General features: G+C 42.2%; 1 protein-coding gene across 1 annotated transcript in view; it reads right to left on the minus strand.

The window, feature by feature from the left end:
- The window catches only part of lrba (LPS-responsive vesicle trafficking, beach and anchor containing), a 214,216-nt gene that overhangs the window by 92,751 nt on the left and 100,807 nt on the right, over positions 1–20,658 (minus strand). Inside the window, 1 exon segment of the mRNA XM_066662321.1 lies at positions 6,401–6,567. Within this exon segment, the coding sequence (XP_066518418.1) occupies positions 6,401–6,567 (167 nt within the window).

Below are 20,658 nucleotides of genomic sequence, written 5' to 3' on the forward strand. Positions count from 1 at the left end.
GCTGTTAATATGTCTGAGTGTGACAGTGTGTTTCTGTTTCCTGCCACTGAGCTGTAAACACAGCGTGACTCCACTGTTTTCATTACTGCATTTTTAATCCATTTCCATGAGCCACCACCCCACCACCCCCCAAACACACTTTACATTAAATATTCTGTGGAATCTGTTCCTGTCAAATTTGTGCGTGCTCTCTGGAGATTTCAGATCGTCGTACATGCTCACATAGCACGCACTGCCACAAGCCAGCACTCGCACGCTTACATGCTACGACCTTAATACGCGCACACACACCTGTGAAATACACTCAGGATACGAGGTCATAGAATACACAATATATAATATGAATAGACTATAGGCGACCTCTTTCTATGTTTTTTGCTATTTTGTAAGTGTTTTGGGTTCTTGAAAAGCGCTGTATAAATAAAATGTAATAAATAAATCATCTTTATTATTATTATTAATATTTTAAAACCTCAGGGCTCATTTACGTAAATCACTTTTTTCATTCATTCATTATCTGTAACCCTTATCCAGTTCAGGGTCGCGGTGGGTCCAGGGTCTACCTGGAATCATTGGACGCAAGGCGGGAATACACCCTGGAGGGGGCGCCAGTCCTTCACAGGGCAACACACACACACATATTCACTCACACCTACGGACACTTTGGAGTCACCAATCCACCTACCAACGTGTGTTTTTGGACTGTGGGAGGAAACCAGAGCACCCGGAGGAAACCCACGCAGACACAGGGAGAACATACCACACTCCTTACAGACAGTCACCCGGAGGAAACCCACGCAAACACAGGGAGAACACACCACACTCCTCACAGACAGTCACCCGGAGGAAACCCACGCAGACACAGGGAGAACACACCACACTCCTCACAGACAATTAATTGTGACATCACCCCATATGTTTATATGAAGTCAATGTAAAAGCTTTTATTCCAAGTAATTAAAGACCAAATGATGTAGTAAACTAATCAGCAAAAATGAAGAAACATGTTTCTCTTTGGACAGCGAGTACACACACACACACACACACACTTGCACGTAACGATATCCCACATCTCTGTACGGAGCTAGAATGTTATCGTCTGACTGTCCACACAAACTAATCCCTGTTTACTGCCGAAGTCTGTAGGTGGATAAATGAGAAGAAAACCCTAAAACACGCTGTAAAAGACAGCTGCTCTCTCTCTGTCTGTCTCTCTCTCTCTCTCTCTCTCTCTGGGGGATGTTTGTACGTGACTCTGCAGTGTTTATAGCCAAAGAAAGCCATTAATGGCGCTGGATAAGCTGCTTATGAAGGAAATGTAAATAGAGGCCAGCTGAGTGTATGTTATGACATACTGTAATTGGCTAAGTATTTTTGCTTATCTGTATTTTTGCCAGAGCTTCTGAGGCTGAGGCTAATAAAGTCCATTTAAGGAGCGCGAGGGTCGCAGAGGACTGAGATTCACAGAGACTTCTGACCCTTGGGCACTATATCAATCTGAGACTCTCTATAATACAAATTATCTACGTTACAGCGTCTAACTGGATTACACTCTAATCCCTAATCCTCAGCTACAAAACCACAACCCGTAATCCTCCTGTTAGACATCTGTAGGAGCTTAAACTGCTCATACGCTTTCATTCGGATCCCACTGCCGTATGTGTGCATTATTATTAATAAACACTGAACTGCAGTTCTATAGAAACCGTGTAGAGAAACAGCAAATGAAATGGGATGCTCTGAAGTAGCTGCACAGGAGCTTAAACTGAGTGCACCGGAGCGGTAGAAAGCCCCTTAGCTTTGGGCCGTGTAGCTGTGGAACGCTGGAAGAGCGGGTGATTTTTTTTAATCACTGTTTTAAATGATGTCTAACCCAGTAAAAGCAGCTACGATAGAACATCACAAGAAGGAGCCTGGAGAGGATAGTTCTCATATAAAATGAAAGGTGATTCTATATGAAGCGAGCGTAAGCATGTTAAGTGTGTTTTGGAGACGTTAAAGAGTAGCCGAGTTCCTAAAAGCTCCATGTCTCTGCAGTGTTTACCCAGAGTTCTGTGGGAGCGAGAGATGAGCCGATAACAAGGTTCTCAAGACGTTCTGGGGATGTTCCACCACTCAGTGTGAGATCTCTGAGCGCGTGTGTTCGTAATCTGACCCTGTAACTACACAGATGGAGGAGAGAGTTAAGCAGCCGTTTCCTTCTGCACAGATCTGAGAATAAACACTGACCATGCGCTGAACACACCAACCAGTGTCTGACACTGATACTGATATTAAAGAGATAAAACCCTGAACAACACACATGCTATACTCCTGTCCCTGCTTTTTGTCCTGTTCCTATTCCCAACTCACGTCCTCCCTTTCCTTCTTGCTTTCAGTCCTTCATCCATTTCTTCCTCCTCTAATTTTTTATTTCGCATCGTTGATCCTTTCCCACTTTTCTCTCGTCTACTGTCCTTTCCCTCTTCCTTCTTTAGTTTGTGCCCATCTCTTTACCTTCCTTTTTCTTCTCTCTAGTCTTTCTTTCATCCTTCACTCCATTTTTTAATTTCTCCCCAAGTGCATTGCTTCTTATTTAATTCCAGCCTCGCCGCCTCACTTTATTAATTTACTCCTCTTTTATTCCTCTCTTCCTTTCTTTTAGCCTCTTCTAAAATGGAAAAATTAGGTATGAAGAGTGAAGGAGGAGTGTGACCAGCGTAAGAGCTCATAGCTAGAGTGTGATGATGTGTGTGTGTGAGAGAGAGAGAGAGAGAGAGAGAGAAACAGAACAGCGGGGGGCCTTTAATAACACACACACAATGTGTAATGAAGCAGGAGGATGATGTATGGGTCACATTACAAACACACACACTGATCACACTAATGAAGCATTCTAAAACACTCTGTGTGTGTGCGCGTTTGTGTGTGTGTGCGTGTTAGTTAAAATGACCCTCTGTCTGCACATTGTTACACTGTGACAGAATGCAGCACCCCCCTGAGAAACACACACACACACACACACACACACAGACAGAGACACAGAGGCAGGCACAAAAAAAGAAAATGAAAATGAGATCAAAAACATCTTGTACTATGACAATTCAAAAAAGGAATTCAAAACTATGGGCACAAAAAGAACAGAGCATTGATTAACTCTGATGTATATTTTGTGGTGTGAATGTGACAGTGTATTGTCCAGTGAAAGAAGGGTTTGGGCGATCAATACAGAGCCAGTGTTACCATATCAGCTCTATTGATCCACTGTTTAATAGCCCCGCCCCTGAAATTCACATTACAAACCGGACTTCGGAAAAGACTTCAGGATAAAACCTGCTTCCCCTCCTGTTCTTTGCAGCAGATTGTATTTTTACGGTACATTAGTTCTAACACTGCAATACACACACACACACACACACACACACACACAAAGAGAGAGAGAGAGAGAGAGAGAGAGAGAGAGCAAGAAAGAAGAAAGAGAAAGAGAGAGAGAGAAAGAAAAAGAGAGAGGGGGAGAGAAAAAGAGAGAAAGGAGAGTAAGAGAGCACGAGAGAGAGAGAGAGAGAGAAAAAGAGAGAAAGAGAAAAAGAGAGAAAGAGAGCACGAGAGAGAGAGAGAGAGAAGGAGAGAGCCCTGCAGTCTCTGAGGGTTGAGCGATTTATTATTGAGACGCAGACAGCCGTCATTCAGGTCACAGTGGGTCATATGACACACACTATACACGCAAACAACACAAGAAACAACAACTCCCATCAGCCCCAGGGGCTGCACACACAATATTTTCATTTTCATTACTTTATTGGATGGAAGCTGTGGGGAATACATGTGAAACAAATTTCACTCTCAACAACAAAAGAACGAAAGAACGAATGAGTGTAATCACACGGACAAGTCGTCCTCTGAGAAATCCCTTCACACTCAGATACACAGAAAAAGAAGAAATTAAAAACCAACAAGAAAACGAGGACAATGGAGGGCCACAGGAGTTTCAAATACTTAATTCATTCATTCATTCATTATCTGTAACCCTTATCCAGTTCAGGGTCGCGGTGGGTCCAGAGCCTACCTGGAATCATTGGGCGCAAGGCAGGAATACACCCTGGAGGGGGCGCCAGTCCTTCACAGGGCAACACACACACATTCACTCACACACTCACACCTACGAACACTTTTGAGTCGCCAATCCAACGTGTGTTTTTGGACTGTGGGAGGAAACCGGAGCACACGGAGGAAACCCACGCAGACACAGGGAGAACACACCACACTCCTCACAGACAGTCACCCGGAGGAAACCCACGCAGACACAGGGAGAATACACCACACTCCTCACAGACAGTCACCCGGAGGAAACCCACGCAGACACAGAGAGAACACACCACACTCCTCACAGACAGTCACCCGGAGGAAACCCACGCAGACACAGGGAGAACACACCACACTCCTCACAGTCACCCGGAGGAAACCCACGTGGACACAGAGAAAACACACCACACTCCTCACAGACAGTCACCCGGAGGAAACCCACACAGACACAGGGAGAACACACCACACTCCTCACAGTCACCCGGAGGAAACCCACGTGGACACAGAGAAAACACACCACACTCCTCACAGACAGTCACCCGGAGGAAACCCACACAGACACAGGGAGAACACACCACACTCCTCACAGACAGTCACCCGGAAGAAACCCACGCAGACACAGGGAGAACACACCACACTTCTCACAGACAGTCACCCGGAGGAAACCCACGCAGACACAGGGAGAACACACCACACTCTTCACAGACAGTCACCCGGAGGAAACCCACGCAGACACAGGGAGAACACACCACACTCTTCACAGACAGTCACCCGGAGGAAACCCACGCAGACACAGGGAGAACACACCACACTCCTCACAGACAGTCACTCGAACCCACAACCTCCAGGTCCCTACCTGCTGCACCACCGTTGCCGCTTCCAAATACTTGATATTTAATATATTTTAGAAGACACTTAGCATATATATTTTCTCAGATGCTGCTGAACAAAAGGTTGAAATAGTACACAATGAAAATTCATGAACAGTCCAATAGAAACCTTTAAGATAGAACGAATAAAAAGAAAAAAATAAATTAAAGAATTTAAAAAAATTAAGAATAATTTTTTTTATATTTATTTCATTGAAAGTTAATGGGTTTAATGCTTCTCTTATAAAGATATTATTTTGAAGATGCATGTTATTCTTTGGACAGTGATGATATGTAGCAACCGAGACCAACATTTCTTTTCGTCGAATGTGACGAGGGCAAATGAATACTGAGGTGTGCTTTGATGCGTTCCATACAGATGTGCAAAGGTCCAGTGTGTTCGACAGGTGTGTTCAGATGTGCTCACTTATGTTCACAGGGCTGAGCTTGTAGAGGTGTGTTCAGACGGGCAGAGGTATAGTTAGGTGGGTACAGTTGTTTTACCGTTATCATCAGGTGTGTGGAGGTGTATTCAGACAGGTGTGTGGAGGTGTACTCAGACAGGTGTGTGGAGGTGTACTCAGACAGGTGTGTGGAGGTGTACTCAGACACGTGTGTGGAGGTGTATCCAGACACGTGTGTGGAGGTGTATCCAGACACGTGTGTGGAGGTGTACTCAGACAGGTGTGTGGAGGTGTATCCAGACAGGTGTGTGGAGGTGTACTCAGACAGGTGTGTGGAGGTGTACTCAGACAGGTGTGTGGAGGTGTACTCAGACAGGTGTGTGGAGGTGTACTCAGACAGGTGTGTGGAGGTGTATCCAGACAGGTGTGTGGAGGTGTACTCAGACAGGTGTGTGGAGGTGTACCCAGACAGGTGTGTGGAGGTGTACTCAGACAGGTGTGTGGAGGTGTACTCAGACAGGTGTGTGGAGGTGTATCCAGACAGGTGTGTGGAGGTGTACTCAGACAGGTGTGTGGAGGTGTATCCAGACAGGTGTGTGGAGGTGTACTCAGACAGGTGTGTGGAGGTGTACTCAGACAGGTGTGTGGAGGTGTACTCAGACAGGTGTGTGGAGGTGTATCCAGACAGGTGTGTGGAGGTGTATCCAGACAGGTGTGTGGAGGTGTACTCAGACAGGTGTGTGGAGGTGTATCCAGACAGGTGTGTGGAGGTGTATTCAGACAGGTGTGTGGAGGTGTACTCAGACAGGTGTGTGGAGGTGTACTCAGACAGGTGTGTGGAGGTGTATCCAGACAGGTGTGTGGAGGTGTATCCAGACAGGTGTGTGGAGGTGTACTCAGACAGGTGTGTGGAGGTGTACTCAGACAGGTGTGTGGAGGTGTATCCAGACAGGTGTGTTGTATTCGTGGATGCAGATTGCTCATGTTCGCCGTATGAATGTTTTGTAGAATTATTTTAAGGTGTACACTATAGAGGTATGCTCAGGTGTGCAGAGGGGTATTTACCTGTAGGAGCAGCCTCCCCATGCTCCGTGTTTGTCCATGAGGATGTTGACGATTTTCTGGATCAGCTGAGTGGCAGTCACATGATCTCTGTACTTCGCCGCTCTGATCAGGTGATCACACATCTTCTCCTCTTCTCGTTTATCAGCAGAGTACTGGGCACAATGAGACTGTAAACACAAACCCAGACAAACATCAACAACCGAACTTAAAATATCTGACCTCCATGAGTCTATTTACGTCTTCTACTCAGTTCACATACAAAAAAAAAATAACGAATTCACTGTGTTTTAGACGTTCCTCATTTTTCTTTAATAACGTTATTACAAAACGTAAGCTCCGTTCACAACATTTCACATACAAACATATAACAATGTCTGATTTGATCCAATAAAATTGAGAAACAAATAGTTAATGCAAAATCTAATTTTTTTTATTTATTCGTTCATTAACGTCTGTTGTTTTCCTCTTTTTTGTGATTTTATTTTAAGAATACCTGAACTCTATTAACATCAATGTATTTCACATTTTAAGAACATGGTTTTCATCAAAAATATTAAAAAGCAGCATCCCACCCCAGAAGGAAACTCAGAGCTGTGTATGTATGTGTGTGTGTGTGTGTGTGTGTGTGTGTGTGTGTGTGAGAGAGAGAGAGAGTGTGTGTGTAACTCTATACACATAGGAAACAAATGGAACTCTGGGTCATTTCCAAGCTGTTGTCACAGTGATTAATAACACTGGACACATATTTGCTAATGCCTTTGGGCTACTTTAAAAAATGTACAAAGTACCCATAAAGCAAGGGGGCACATTTTTCTTTGTCAGAATGTGTTATCAGACGGCGTTTGATCCCAGACGTGACGTAAAACAAAGCATCTCAAACCAAAAAAATCTGTGATTAAAGAAACTTTTACAGCGTTATCCATGAAGCGAATCAAAAATAATAAATCTATTCAAACGCCTTAAATTCAGAACTACCTTTATAGCAATTACTGAATCACTCCTAATCGATTCTGAATCATATATAATACATATCGAATAAGTCATAGCTGATATTGAATATTAATTCATTGGTGAATAATTCATAGTAAACAGGGACTTATTCTGTACTACGTTTTAGTGCATTTACTGTTTTATCTTATAAAAAAACTGCATTAATTCAGTACAAATAGTAAAAATAAAATAAAATAGATTTCCAACACCATCTTAAGTAAAATAAGGAAATAATTCATTAACCACACTGACTGAACAGCGAGGATCTGATAGGGTTATTAAGTATCGAATCACACAAAACATGATGGAAATACAGAGCTTTTAACTGGAGTCAAAACAGACAAAGCACAAAGACTCGCTTTCTTGCTCTTGCTCTTTCTCTCCTTCTCCGTGAAACAGCATTTGGAGAACAGCGACAAGGCCGAAAGGTTACAGGAGCGGAGAGATGCGTTTCTTAATGTAATTCAGTGAGTGTGTGTGTGTGTGTGTGTGTGTGTGTGTTATGGTTTAAATTGAATTAGTCTGAGAAAGGAATAAAGCTGCGGTAGAAAGAGAAAGAGAGAATGAGAGAGAGAGAGAGAGAGAGAAAGAAAGAGAGAGAGAGCTGCAGTAAACACAGTAAACTGCCTCCTAATGGGCCCTCCTCTCCAATTTAGCCTCCACTCTTCACTTATGACAGAAAATCCATGGAGATGAATCACATTAGCCGCAGCTAGCCTTCCCCTAATTATCAATCCACGTCTCATTCTGCAGCGCTTAAGTGCATTCTGACCTTAAAACCCAGCCAAAATCACCACAAAGAACCCGGCCCGGACGCACAAACGCTAACTCGCATGCCACTGTCGCAGGAATACAGATGAAAGGGTTGAGCGAGGGAATGAGAGAGGGAGAGAGAGAGTGAGCGAAAGAGTGTAATTTGTCTCCGGTCTACACAGAAGGTCAAGTCCGGGTAAAAAGATTGAACGTTTGAGATGGGAAACACCAGCCAGAGGGAATGAAAAAAGGGGGGAAAAAAAAAGTGACACACAATAGATGCTCGAATTCAAATAGAGCTGCTACTGCTGCACAAAAACAACGTGGACATATATAACCTGTACATTAATAACCACTCGCTGTTCACTTATTCATCGTACTTAGAGTATTCAACATTCTGTATTGGGTTTAGGGCTCACGGAAATCAGCGACGTTCCCATACCGGAAATCTCTCTACGAAAAACACTGGGATAGTCAACAAAATGGTTCCAAAAGGTTTAATCCCCCATTCACAAACAAACAAAAGCATATTTTCCCGATGAACAGCTTCACAGATCCGTTCCTCTGATGTCGTGGAACGTTCGAACAGGACTACGAGCGTACAGTTTACACCAATGTAATGTTTCTGTAACGTGATCAGTGTTATTTATCACTGTGTCAGAAATGGGAAATGATTTTAATGAAACCAATCTGCGATTCCTTAGAAACACTGTGACTTCAGTACGAACGTTAACAGCTGTAATTGTAAGGAACCCTGCTTTAATCAGGTGTTTGTTTGATGTTCTCTGTCCTGAAGGGACTTCTACTCAGTGCTCTGATTTCATGTCAAAGCTGCTGTCCGTATCGGGTCAGGGATTAACTCATTAATTAACAAGTTATTAATTAATTGTCACAACTTCAAACGTTGCCATAAACAGCACTATATCAGCTCCTGGTGATGGCCACTGGTCCCTGAAGGTTTTGATTAGATTAGGAACCTTTCCATCAACTTCCAACAACGTATATTATTTCTTAAAAAAAAAAAACAGCATTATTCAAACATTATTTAATTAAATACAGGAGTAACATAATCCAAAAATGATCCCGTTCCTCTGATGACATCCTAATAATAATTCCTTTGCACACACACACATATATATATATACACACAGGAGGTCCTCAGGTTACGTCAGTCCCGAGTTACGATGTTTCGTGGTTACGACACATCTCCCATTTACTGTATAAAGCCTTGTTTCGACTTAAGTGGTTTTGCGTCGTAAACATCATAACATGAACTTCGTGTTTGGTGTGCACGCCCAGTAAACATTTAGCCGTTGATTCAACGTTGAGATAACGTAATGACTGCCGTCTAATCGACGTTCTCTTAAGGTTGAAAATGAAAGTTGAAAAGACGTCCAAACACAGACATTGAAAAGACGACTATTAGACGTATTTTGGACGTCCACTGACGTTATTAATTGGTTCCAAAATAAATTACTTGAATAAAACGCGTTTTGGACGTCCACTGACGTTATCGATTGGTCACCACTTAACTAACTTATTAAGATGGATTTTGGACGTCCATTGACGTTTAAAATATGTCCTTGACGGACAGACTACATTTAGACCTATTTTGAACGTCCAGGGACATTCCTTGTTTACTGGGCGGCATCACCCCAGTCGCATTAGAATAGGATAAGTGCTTACAGTATGTTATTTACGTACAGTATGTACGTATGTTCCGACTTACACAAAAAAATTGGTTTATGACGCGACGTATATATTTATATATATATAAAAAACATGTTCTGTACTCCAGCATTTCTTATTGAGGAGCTTGATTCTCTCTGTTTCTACATTAGATTCAATAAATATAACATGATTAGTTGGATTGTGGATCACAAACAGCACTCAAACTCGCTCAGATTTACTGAATGGAGCTTCATTACTTCAGAGAAAACAGCTCCACTACACCACAGTTTCCTGTGCTGGGGGCTTTTTACCCATTTGCATTTTTTCTGTTCGAACTACAGGCTGTAGTCTGACAGAAGAAAGCAAGGGCTCTAGCCGAGTCCAGTATCTTTAGTTTTAAACTTTACTGACACCCAAATTCTGCTCATCATGTGCGTGGGGTTGAAGGTCTTACAGAGTAATTTAGTCTGGAACATGTGACATCACAAAACATTTAGAGCCGTGTACGGTTAATGTTCAAGGCTGAAGGCTAACGGCCTGTGATCAAGGCTAATGCCATGCTAACCACTGCGCTAGCTCTGAGCGGAGTGTTATATTGAGAGACAGAGCAATTATCGTCGTCTGTATTTACAAAGTCAGGATCAGACAGAGTCGACCCTCACCAAAACTTCTCAGATGCCTCTCACACGTCCCCTTTAATTCTCACCCATTAAACCTGCCACCACCGACAGAAATCCTAGCTCCTCCAACAAATGTTTTCTTCTGTTGTTAAGCGAAGGGGAGTGAGGGGGAGGGGGTGTAATTCCCATAACATGGGCCCAAAAAAACATCCATAACTGAGTGGAGAAGCGGTTCATTGTAGACTCTTTCAAGTGGTGGTGAATGGGCGAGGTGTCTCCATATCGACATCACAAATCCAGCATTTAATTTCCACTACGCAACAAGCGGTGACCTCCACCTGTCTAACGTTTATATGGAACAACGATGATTTAAAAGAGTGGAAATCTCAAATCAATATGTTTCTATACATTACAGCATCCTGCAAATCCCCCTCAACCAGGAATGGATATAAAAAACACCACACCATATTCTCCAAGCTATGGTCAGACATCAGCAGTGTGTTCACCACCATTTACTGTGATTTCTTTGTGTGTGGAGCTTTTAGAGGAGGACATTGGGTTCCATCACTAGAACTGTCAACTACTGTCAGGAATCAAACCTCTCTCCAACACACGGTTAACGTCTCAACCGGAGAATTCTGGGGAAATTAGAAAAATGGGTGGAACTCCTGTTAAAAAAGACATTGTGAAAAAAAGAAAGGTGGCCTCGGCCTTTTGATGGACGTGAAGCTGTTTGGGGAGATTTCTGAGAAAATAATAGAAACACTGAGATGAATAAAGAGAAAATGAAGGGATTCTGGTTGCACTTGATCTTTCGACCCTCTGCGTTCCTGCAGGATGCAAAACATCACGACCACAGGGAATACAGACAAAAGAGAGGCGTAGGGGGGTGGGGGGACAGGGAGAGTGACAGAGGAAGAAAAATGACGGTTTAAAAGTAGAACGGAGAACAGAATGACACCGAGTGACAGAAGCTTCAGTTCAGAAACGATGCTCCTGTCATCCTCAGAAACACAGTATTGATTTCCCTCTACAGCCACTTCACCAGAACAGGGGAGTAAAAAACGAGCGCAGAGAGAGAGAGAGAGAGAAAGAGATGGAGGTGAGGGGGGGCAGCTACTGAGAGAAAGCATGAGGGTAAAAATAAGAAAATGCAAAATATAGGAGAGTTAGACCAACAGAGGCGTGAGAGAATCAGAGAATATGTCAAACAGAGAGAGAAGAGAATAAAGGAGAAAAATACATAAACGACAGCAAGAGTTGAAAAAGGAAAGATGAGCGACAAAGGAGAGAAAGGTGTAGTAGATAATGAAGGTGAGGAGACAGTAATAAAGTGTAAAAAGAGCGAGGAAGAAGAAAACGGGAAGTGAAAAAAGAGTGAGAGTGTGAGAGGGAGAGGGAGACAGATAAAAAAGTGGTGTCATCACCATCTGCCCTTGACAGTCTCAGTGAGTATCAAGGTTAACACCAGGGAAACAACTTATCACCAAACTATCTCTCTCTCTCCCTCCCTCCCTCTCTCTCTCATTGTGTGATTTTAATGGACTGGTCACAATGCAGAGATGGCAGTCTCTTCATCTTCTCTCCACCTCCTCCTCCTCTTCAAGGTCAGTAGGAGTATCAGGAATTAACTGCATCCTTTTTTCAGGTGAAAAATAGTCAAATGAAGGAGAGTGAAAAATGAATGTGTCTTGGACAGAGGGAGAGAAGAAGAATAGAAGCAAGGGATAATTTTTTTAGCTGCAAAGGACAGATTAAAGCAGTCCAACACAATCCATTAAAAAACACACACACACAAACATTAACACACGATAACACAATCTCACTGGGGTTTTATATATTCATTCCTTCTGAATGCAAAAAAGATCCTCCCGTACAACAGGGTTCAATAACAACAATCTCCCGGGTGTCATGGGCAAATTAAAATGACGCCAGGAGACAACGAACCTTTGAGCAGCTCAAAAGAATCACCTGCATGTTTTGGTAAGACGTAATTAAAAGTCAGAGGGCAGCGTGTTACCAGGACGACGTAACAGACGGCAAACACCATTCACCTGAACCTTTAATCGCCTCATAATAAATTAGTCTTGGTTGATTTTGACCCCTTTGTACCTGAGATGTTTTGCAGATTCTAGGGAATAAGAAAGTGCATAGGGGCGGCACGGTGGTGCAGCAGGTTAGTGTCGCAGTCACACAGCTCCAGGGACCTGAAGGTTGTGGGTTCGATTTCCGCTCCGGGTGACTGTCTGTGAGGAGTGTGGTGTGTTCTCTCTGTGTCTGCGTGGGTTTCCTCCGGGTGACTCTGTGAGGAGTGTGGTGTGTTTTCCCTGTGTCTGCGTGGGTTTCCTCCGGGTGACTGTCTGTGAGGAGTGTGGTGTGTTCTCCCTGTGTCTGCGTGGGTTTCCTCCGGGTGACTGTCTGTGAGGAGTGTGGTGTGTTCTCCCTGTGTCTGCGTGGGTTTCCTCCGGGTGACTGTCTGTGAGGAGTGTGGTGTGTTCTCCCTGTGTCTGCGTGGGTTTCCTCCGGGTGACTGTCTGTGAGGAGTGTGGTGTGTTCTCCCTGTGTCTGCGTGGGTTTCCTCCGGGTGACTGTCTGTGAGGAGTGTGGTGTGTTCTCCCTGTGTCTGCGTGGGTTTCCTCCGGGTGACTGTCTGTGAGGAGTGTGGTGTGTTCTCCCTGTGTCTGCGTGGGTTTTCTCCGGGTGACTGTCTGTGAGGAGTGTGGTGTGTTCTCCCTGTGTCTGCGTGGGTTTCCTCCGGGTGCTCCGGTTTCCTCTCACAGTCCAAAAACACACATCGGTAGGTGGATTGGCGACTCAAAAGGTTCCTTAGGGGTGTGGGTGTGTGTGTGTGTGTGTTGCCCTGTGAAGGACTGGCGCCCCCTCCAGGGTGTATTCCCGCCTTGCGCCCAATGATTCCAGGTAGGCTCTGGACCCACCGCGACCCTGAACTGGATAAGGGTTACAGAGAATGAATGAATGAAAGCGCATAAAATAGTGGGGCTTACTGTCAGAAGGAAAATTTTTGGAAAGCAATAATTTGAATGTCATGACAAATCTTTTTCATATTGCGCATGTTGTACAGGAGAAAGCATTTAGCACGTCTGGCACGCTGGCCGTTTGACCGAAAAACAGCTGAGCCAATCACAATTGAACTAAAAATAAGCCACAAGGGCAGTTTGAAGTGAAATAAAAAAAGCTTTGAACCTTTCACTGAAACAGTAAATGTCATTTACACTAGAAACATCATGCTATTTAGATAGATAGATAGATAGATAGATAGATAGATAGATAGATAAAAATAGTGAAAACAACAGTATATATATATAGCACCTCAGCAAAGAAATCACCTGGGAACCAATTACAGACAGAAAAAAGTGAGGTGGAGGAGAGAAAGAAAGAGACAGAGGGCTGATAAGCATAAAGAGAGGAAATGACGGGGAATGGAAGGAAGGAAAAAGAGAATAGAAGAGAAGAGAAAATTAGTAGCTGCCTCAGAAAACGAGTCAGGCCGAAGAAAAGAGAGGAGAGAAAGACCAAGAGAATGAGCCGAGAGAGAGAGATAGAAGGAGTTTGATAGGAGAGACATAGAGACAGATGGAGGATGAGAGGTGACCTCATTCTTTCTCTTTTCTTCTCTATCAGAATCGGTTCATCTGCCCCTGCAGCCCTGCTCCCTCCACATTTCACTCCTAATGAAGAAACACTCTCATAAAGAGAGCAGGGGTCACTATCTCTCCCTCTATCTCCCTCCTGCTCCATATGTCTCTCGCCCTCGCGCCGGCTCGCGTGCAGTGCGATCGAACGGATCCTCTCTGTATTACAGATCCTATTAGAAAGAAAACACTAAAAGATAATTGGATTTCCTCTTCTTATCTGTGTGTCCATCAGGACCCTATGGTCACAATCATTTCTGTCTCACAGGGTTCTGCGAGATAACTTAATCTAGAACCGATAGATTGTGCTCCAGGAGTAACAGAAAAAAAAAAGTAGAAAAATAAACAGCATAAAGACGACTGTAAGAATTTCATACTGAATGAACCTAAATTATTCAAATTGAAAAACTACCACCAGCAGCAGAACTACTGCCGGGAACCAAGACTCAAAACAAGACTCCAGGACAAGTACTCAGAGGACTCAACATTCAGAAAGAGAATATCCCTCAGAAGAGGAGTAACTACTGAGAAGTCTCAAAAGATCCTAGAACGAAGATTTAAAATGGGAGCTTCCCTCAAAGAGAAGCAAGGCTCCTCAGAAGAAGGCGAATAGCCACAGAGGAAAAACAGGACTCAGAAGCAGAACATGTCTCAGAGTGAGAGAAAGAACCTATAGAAGTACGTTCCAACTGAGAGGAACCAGGGTGCAAAACCTGAAACTCTTTCAAAACGAGCAGAAAGACTGCGTAAAGCAAGACTCAAAAGAACCCCCCTGTGAGGAACCAAGACTCAAGCCGAAATGGTTTCTTTCAGTGGCCTTAAACTAACAGAGTTAGAGTCTTGTGCCACAGAAGAACCACTTTTGGTGCCATGAAGAAGCATTTTTTAACCTTAAAACAGATTCTTAACACTTTCGATTTTCTTAATCAAAATGGTTCAGAAGTGGTTCCTCTTTGCCGTAGCTCAAAGAACCCTTTGTAGCACCAAAAATAAGGTGATTTCAAATAAAACGTAGAATTTAAATCCTGATTTTAGGCCTACAGGAAACAGTAATAAAAATCAGAACTAATAACTGAGTGCAAAAGTACCAAGACGCCACAGTTTGGACCACAGTGGAAGACCAATATTGTATGTAATGAAAGAACTAACTATAACGTAAGACGCCTGCTTTTATGAATAATGCTGTGGTTAATGATTGAAACAATAATGAAGCTTAAAAAAACTAATAATAACCAACTGATGGATATGTTTAATGCAAATGTAAAAGAACGGATACTCTTTATTTAGAGAATTGAGCCGTCTCCAGATGTCAGTCCAGGGCCCCCTGTAAAAGAGAGTATGGCAGCTCTGTCCCTTGGGCTCAGCCTCACATTATTTCAATTCCTGTCAAGAATTCCTTCCATATAGTGGCTCCCTGAAGATTTTGTTCCTTCCTTTTCACCCTTTACTTGCTACCAGAGCTGATTAAATCCTACAATATAAATGCAAAATTAGTGCAGACATCTCATAACTTGAATGAATTCCCCTACATTTCGCAGACAAATGTTCAAATGTGGACACAGATGTAGACAATTTTGTTGTTGGTACCCTTACAGCTCACTGAAGCAATGCTTTATTCCTCCTGAAAAGTGATACAATGAAAAGCAATCTTCTCATATACTGCATAACTGCATGACTATGTCATAGAACAAAGTAAAGGAAGTGTGAAGAGAAATAAATCACTGCAAATGTGTTGATACCATCTTTTAATCACCCATGCAACTTTTTTTAAAGGTCACTGCTGTTTGGCATTATCATGTGAACCACACTAAACATGGCCCAGAGAAAGCAAAAAAAGAGATTTCTGAGGACATCTGAAAGAACATTCTTGACAAGCCTGAAAAAGCTCAAGTCCATCTCCACGCAGCTTGATGTTCCTGAGACTACAGTTGTAAATATTATTAAGATGTTTAAGGTCCATGGGATAGTAGCCAACCTCCCTGGATGTGGACACAAGGGGAAAGTTGACACCAGACCGAACAGAAGGATAGAATGAAAGCAGGACGAAGAACCAAGGAAAACATCCAAAGAGATACAAGTTGCACTCCAAGGACAAGGTATATCATCGTCTGATGGTACTATCTGTCACTTTCTGAGTGACAGTGGGCTCCTTGGAAGAAGACCCAGAAGGACTCCAGGGTTGAAGAAGGAAAAAAAAAAAAAAAAAAAAAGAAACCAGACTGGAATTTGCTAAAATACATATTGACAAACCACGACGCTTCTGGAAGAAAGATCTTCGGACAGATGAGACAACTCGCTACTAACATCAGCCTGAGGCTCACAAACGAAAAACACAACATACCTACTGAGAACAAATAATAAAACACTAAGGAGAATCTTATGTTTTGGGGCTGCTTGGCTGCAACTGGCACAAGGGTCCTGGAACTTGTGCAAAGCTCATTTTAAAACACAGTGATATACAGTCTCAGATCCTGAGCCCTCCACCAAGATAATGACTCAAAACACACACCTAAAAGCACTCAAAACAGTTCCTATATTGTTATAAGCTTGACATTGCTGCACTAGAGGTATCGTTTTTGGTGCCATATAGAACCCTTTTCTAAAAAGTGGTATATAAAACCATCGATAGTACATTCTTCAAAAATCTGAAGAACACTTTTATGATGCAGAGATAATTTCAAGCGTTCAGGGTTCTATTTTACCCTTGTAGAACCATCATTCTTAAGCGTGTACTATATTGAAATGGCCATCAATGACCCCCGAGTTGAATCATGCAGTGAGATCCCCTTCAAACCTGAAACAGCAAGAGTAGGTTGCTCAGGAAAAGGAGTGGGCTGAACTACCCCCAATCAGAAAATCTATAATTTTCTGTAAATTAAATTTCAGTGAATTATTAAGAATAAATTACTTGGTCAGTTTCAAGTTATTTCTGAGAAAAATGTGGCTTCTTCTTTCATGGAAAGATGCTAACAAATCTGTTAATGTCTGTAAAATCTCTATAAATTGTAAATTGAAACAGCATGCTCTGGAGCAGCTGCAAAATGCTCAATGCCAAATGTCAGCCAGAAGAGTATAATGCCTTCCAGCATTGGGCCATGGAACAAGGAACAGTGTGGAAGCTCCATCTAATACTTTTAGAACATGTTGGAGTGGTGTTTATGATCCAGAAGACATCATTGAAAAACAGCACCTGACCTTATTAAGGTTTATGCAGTTGAACCCCATCAAATCCGCAAATCAAGTCTTCCAAGAGAGTAGAGGTAGTTACTGTGGTAAAAAGGCGGCTCCCGTTTGTTTGTTAAGGCTGATTTGCCACACTGAGGTAACAGAATGTTTGTTCTCACAGCTATACATTTTGCCACTGCGCCGCCTGAAATCCTCCAGATTTTTCCAGCATTGCTCTTTAAAACATTGAAGGCTGTTTTAGGGGCTGGGGGTGGGGTGGGGGCTGAGAGTCCCCCCCAGGGCATGTTTCAGAGGCCTGTTAGTTTTATTGTGGTGGTGCAAAATGAAACCAGCGCCTGTGATAGAAGCACCCCATCCAGAACGAACAAAATCAATACAGCAATATCAGCAAGGCACTTATCAGAGAGACTCTGATCTTCAGGGGTCACGACAGAAAAGTGGAGATTGAACAAATCTGATCACAGCTGTACTGGGAAAGAGATGAGGACAGAGGACAAATAAAAACAAACAACCAGCACAGAACGAATGTTCAAAGCTGGCCAAAAACTGTACCAAACCGTTTTTACTACATACCACAAATATACATTTGGTATCCAACCCGTTTTGGACGACTTCACCAAAGATATTCATGGTTTAAAAAAGAATAAGTTAAAATGTACCCAATTTCTACCATCACACCAAATAACACTGATCATCTGATATTCAGGGAGGTCATAAAATCGAAGTGGGGACCCCTAACATTGTAATAAAAACATTCACATTTATCCAGATTATTTAAGGTGTACATTGTGTCTATACTAAAGTTATCACAGTAATACTTTAATATTTCGATTTGTGTGTGTGTGTGTTAGTTTTCCAAATACAAACACAGTAAATTAGGGTTAAAGTACAATAACATCAAGTAAAATTATTCTTTTTTTGTGTAAATAAATATTTGTGAAATACAGGGAATTTCGTAATTTCAGTGAACGTTGTTTTACTAGTGGTTTTTGCATTTCTGACATATTGGATTTACATAGTATTCAAGTGTCCAATGTTAGTGGTTTATTAGCAGTGGTTCAGTCCTAACGGCAGTGACATTAGCGACTTAAAAAAGCCATGAACCCTGTTTGTGGGAATTTGGGATTTAAAAAGATCAAACAATTGTGAATTGTGTTCATTGTCTGTAAGCATTATTTTGCAGACTTGATTTCCAATGATTTCACTCTCCAGCTTGATTTCATGTTATAAAGAATAAAAAATAGTAATTTGAAACTTAAAAAGATGGGACAGCTGCATATTTACCACTGTGTTAGATCACCTTTCCTTTTAATTACACTTTTGAATTACTCTTTATATATCACAGTATCATAACACTTTCTCATGCAGAGCCATCTGAGGGCTTGAAGTTCAGGCACATTCAACAGTGGTTTATGAACGTCACAGACTGAGATTTCTCAGAAGTTCTACATTTTTCATTAGATTCCGTTCTTTGGAAAGGGTTTTTTTACTCACTAAGCACTGCCATTCCTGGATTCGACCAAAAATTTGGTTGGAATCACCAGTCTATACTGACACTGCTCATCAATCCCAATGAATTCTGTAGATACAGTGTGGGCTGCGTCAAAACATGGGCAAGTGTTTAAACTAAAAATCAGAACATGAAGCCTAGCAACGTCACTGGAAATGTAATGTTTTCATTCAACATTAAAGCAGGCTATCTGCGATTTAAGATACTAAGCCTCTAACATCTGCTATTAAATAACTGCTGTGAATTGCAGCACTAGTGTTAAGGGCTCTAGCTAATGTGCCAAGGACAAATGAAGGCTTTTTATTTCCCACTCTTTGTTTTCTTGTTTTTCTCCATGTGATAAGCACAATGAATTGTCTTGTAAGTGGATGAGAGTGTGTCGGTGTATCTGTTTGAAAATGGGTCACATGACCTGCCAGTGAGACACACCTGGGACCTGCTTCCTCAGCTGCTGGACCATAAAAAGAAAAGCAGGAGCACTGTTCCCTCCAAACACTGACAACACTCGTACATTCACACAAACCTGAGGGTTATTTTAAGCCTAAATCTCTATAAAGACAAATGATTTTGGATGAGCTTGCTTTTAAAATATAACAAAATAAAAACAGGGACAAATAGAATAGGATGCTCTGCAGCAGCTGCATAAGATCACCAAGGCTAATGCCAAGCGAGGGCTAGAGGAGTATAGGGGATTAAAATAAAAATCCAACTCAGAAAGTGTTAAAAGAACAAAATGCTAAAATCAACAATATAATAAAGATATTTTGAAGATTAAGAAGTTCAGGATAAAAACGCTAGTGCATTCCCTTTTTTCCCCTCAGTAGATCAAACCAACATCAAGACATTTTTTTTCAGTTCCACAGACGGAAGAGTCAGCACAATTCCAGACTCTGTGATTTTTCCAAGTGAAGACAGGCCAAGAGCTGAGAGTGACATGGATACAGACACTTGGAAAGACCAGAGGGACCAATTAGAGAATGGAGTGAATCCCAGGAGTTCAGCCCCAGGGAAGACTGCAGATAATCCGCAAAAATCCGGGAATCTGGGATAACTGGAATGAAAGGGCACCACACTCCCAGATCCCCTCTGGAAGGTGAAGATGAGGAGGGCTGCTTGAAAATCACTTCATGTTTCTCATGTTAATCAATATTCTCAAAGAAAAAAAAACATTAAAGAAGAGATCACTATGATACCTCTAGTACCTCCTTTAAGTGTCTCTAGTTACTCTTTAACATATCTGTAATTCCTCCTAAACATGCCTGAACATGCCTAAGGTTTCTCCTTAATATCTACACAATGGCTCTGTAGTGCCCACTAAATATCTATGAAGTTTCTTCTCAATATCCTTACGACCGGTGTAGTTCTTCTTTAATAACTTTGTAGTTCCTCCTTAATATCTGTAATTTCCTCACAATATCTCTGCCATTAGCTGTAGTTCCTCCTGAGTATCTCTGTAGTGTCCTGTGAGAGCAGACAGAGTAAAGTGGAAATTCTCTGCTCGGATATTTCCCCAGAGGATAAGAGCGCAGGAATCTCCCCTGGGTCTCCTCTTGAGTTTGAATAGAAGATCTTGGAGTTTTATCTGAATCTCTGTGAAGTATCCTGAGACATTAACCAGCAGCTTCTGAGCAATAAAACATTCACCTGGGTCTGGATAGTACAGTCAAATACGGTGATCCACATTTTAAAAACTGGTTTATCACTCCACCAAATAAGGTAATACCTTTAAAACACCCTTAGCACAAGTATATAGTCTTATTTCTGTCGGCATAAAGGGCATGTTACATATGTTTATAACTGAATATTAAGTGATTGAAAAATAGTTAAAAGACTCAAAGCAGCTGTCAATCAAGGCAAATGTAGTCTTCCTAATGA

This window comes from Hoplias malabaricus, chromosome 2 (genome assembly GCF_029633855.1).
Source record: "Hoplias malabaricus isolate fHopMal1 chromosome 2, fHopMal1.hap1, whole genome shotgun sequence".
Classification (NCBI taxonomy): domain Eukaryota; kingdom Metazoa; phylum Chordata; class Actinopteri; order Characiformes; family Erythrinidae; genus Hoplias; species Hoplias malabaricus.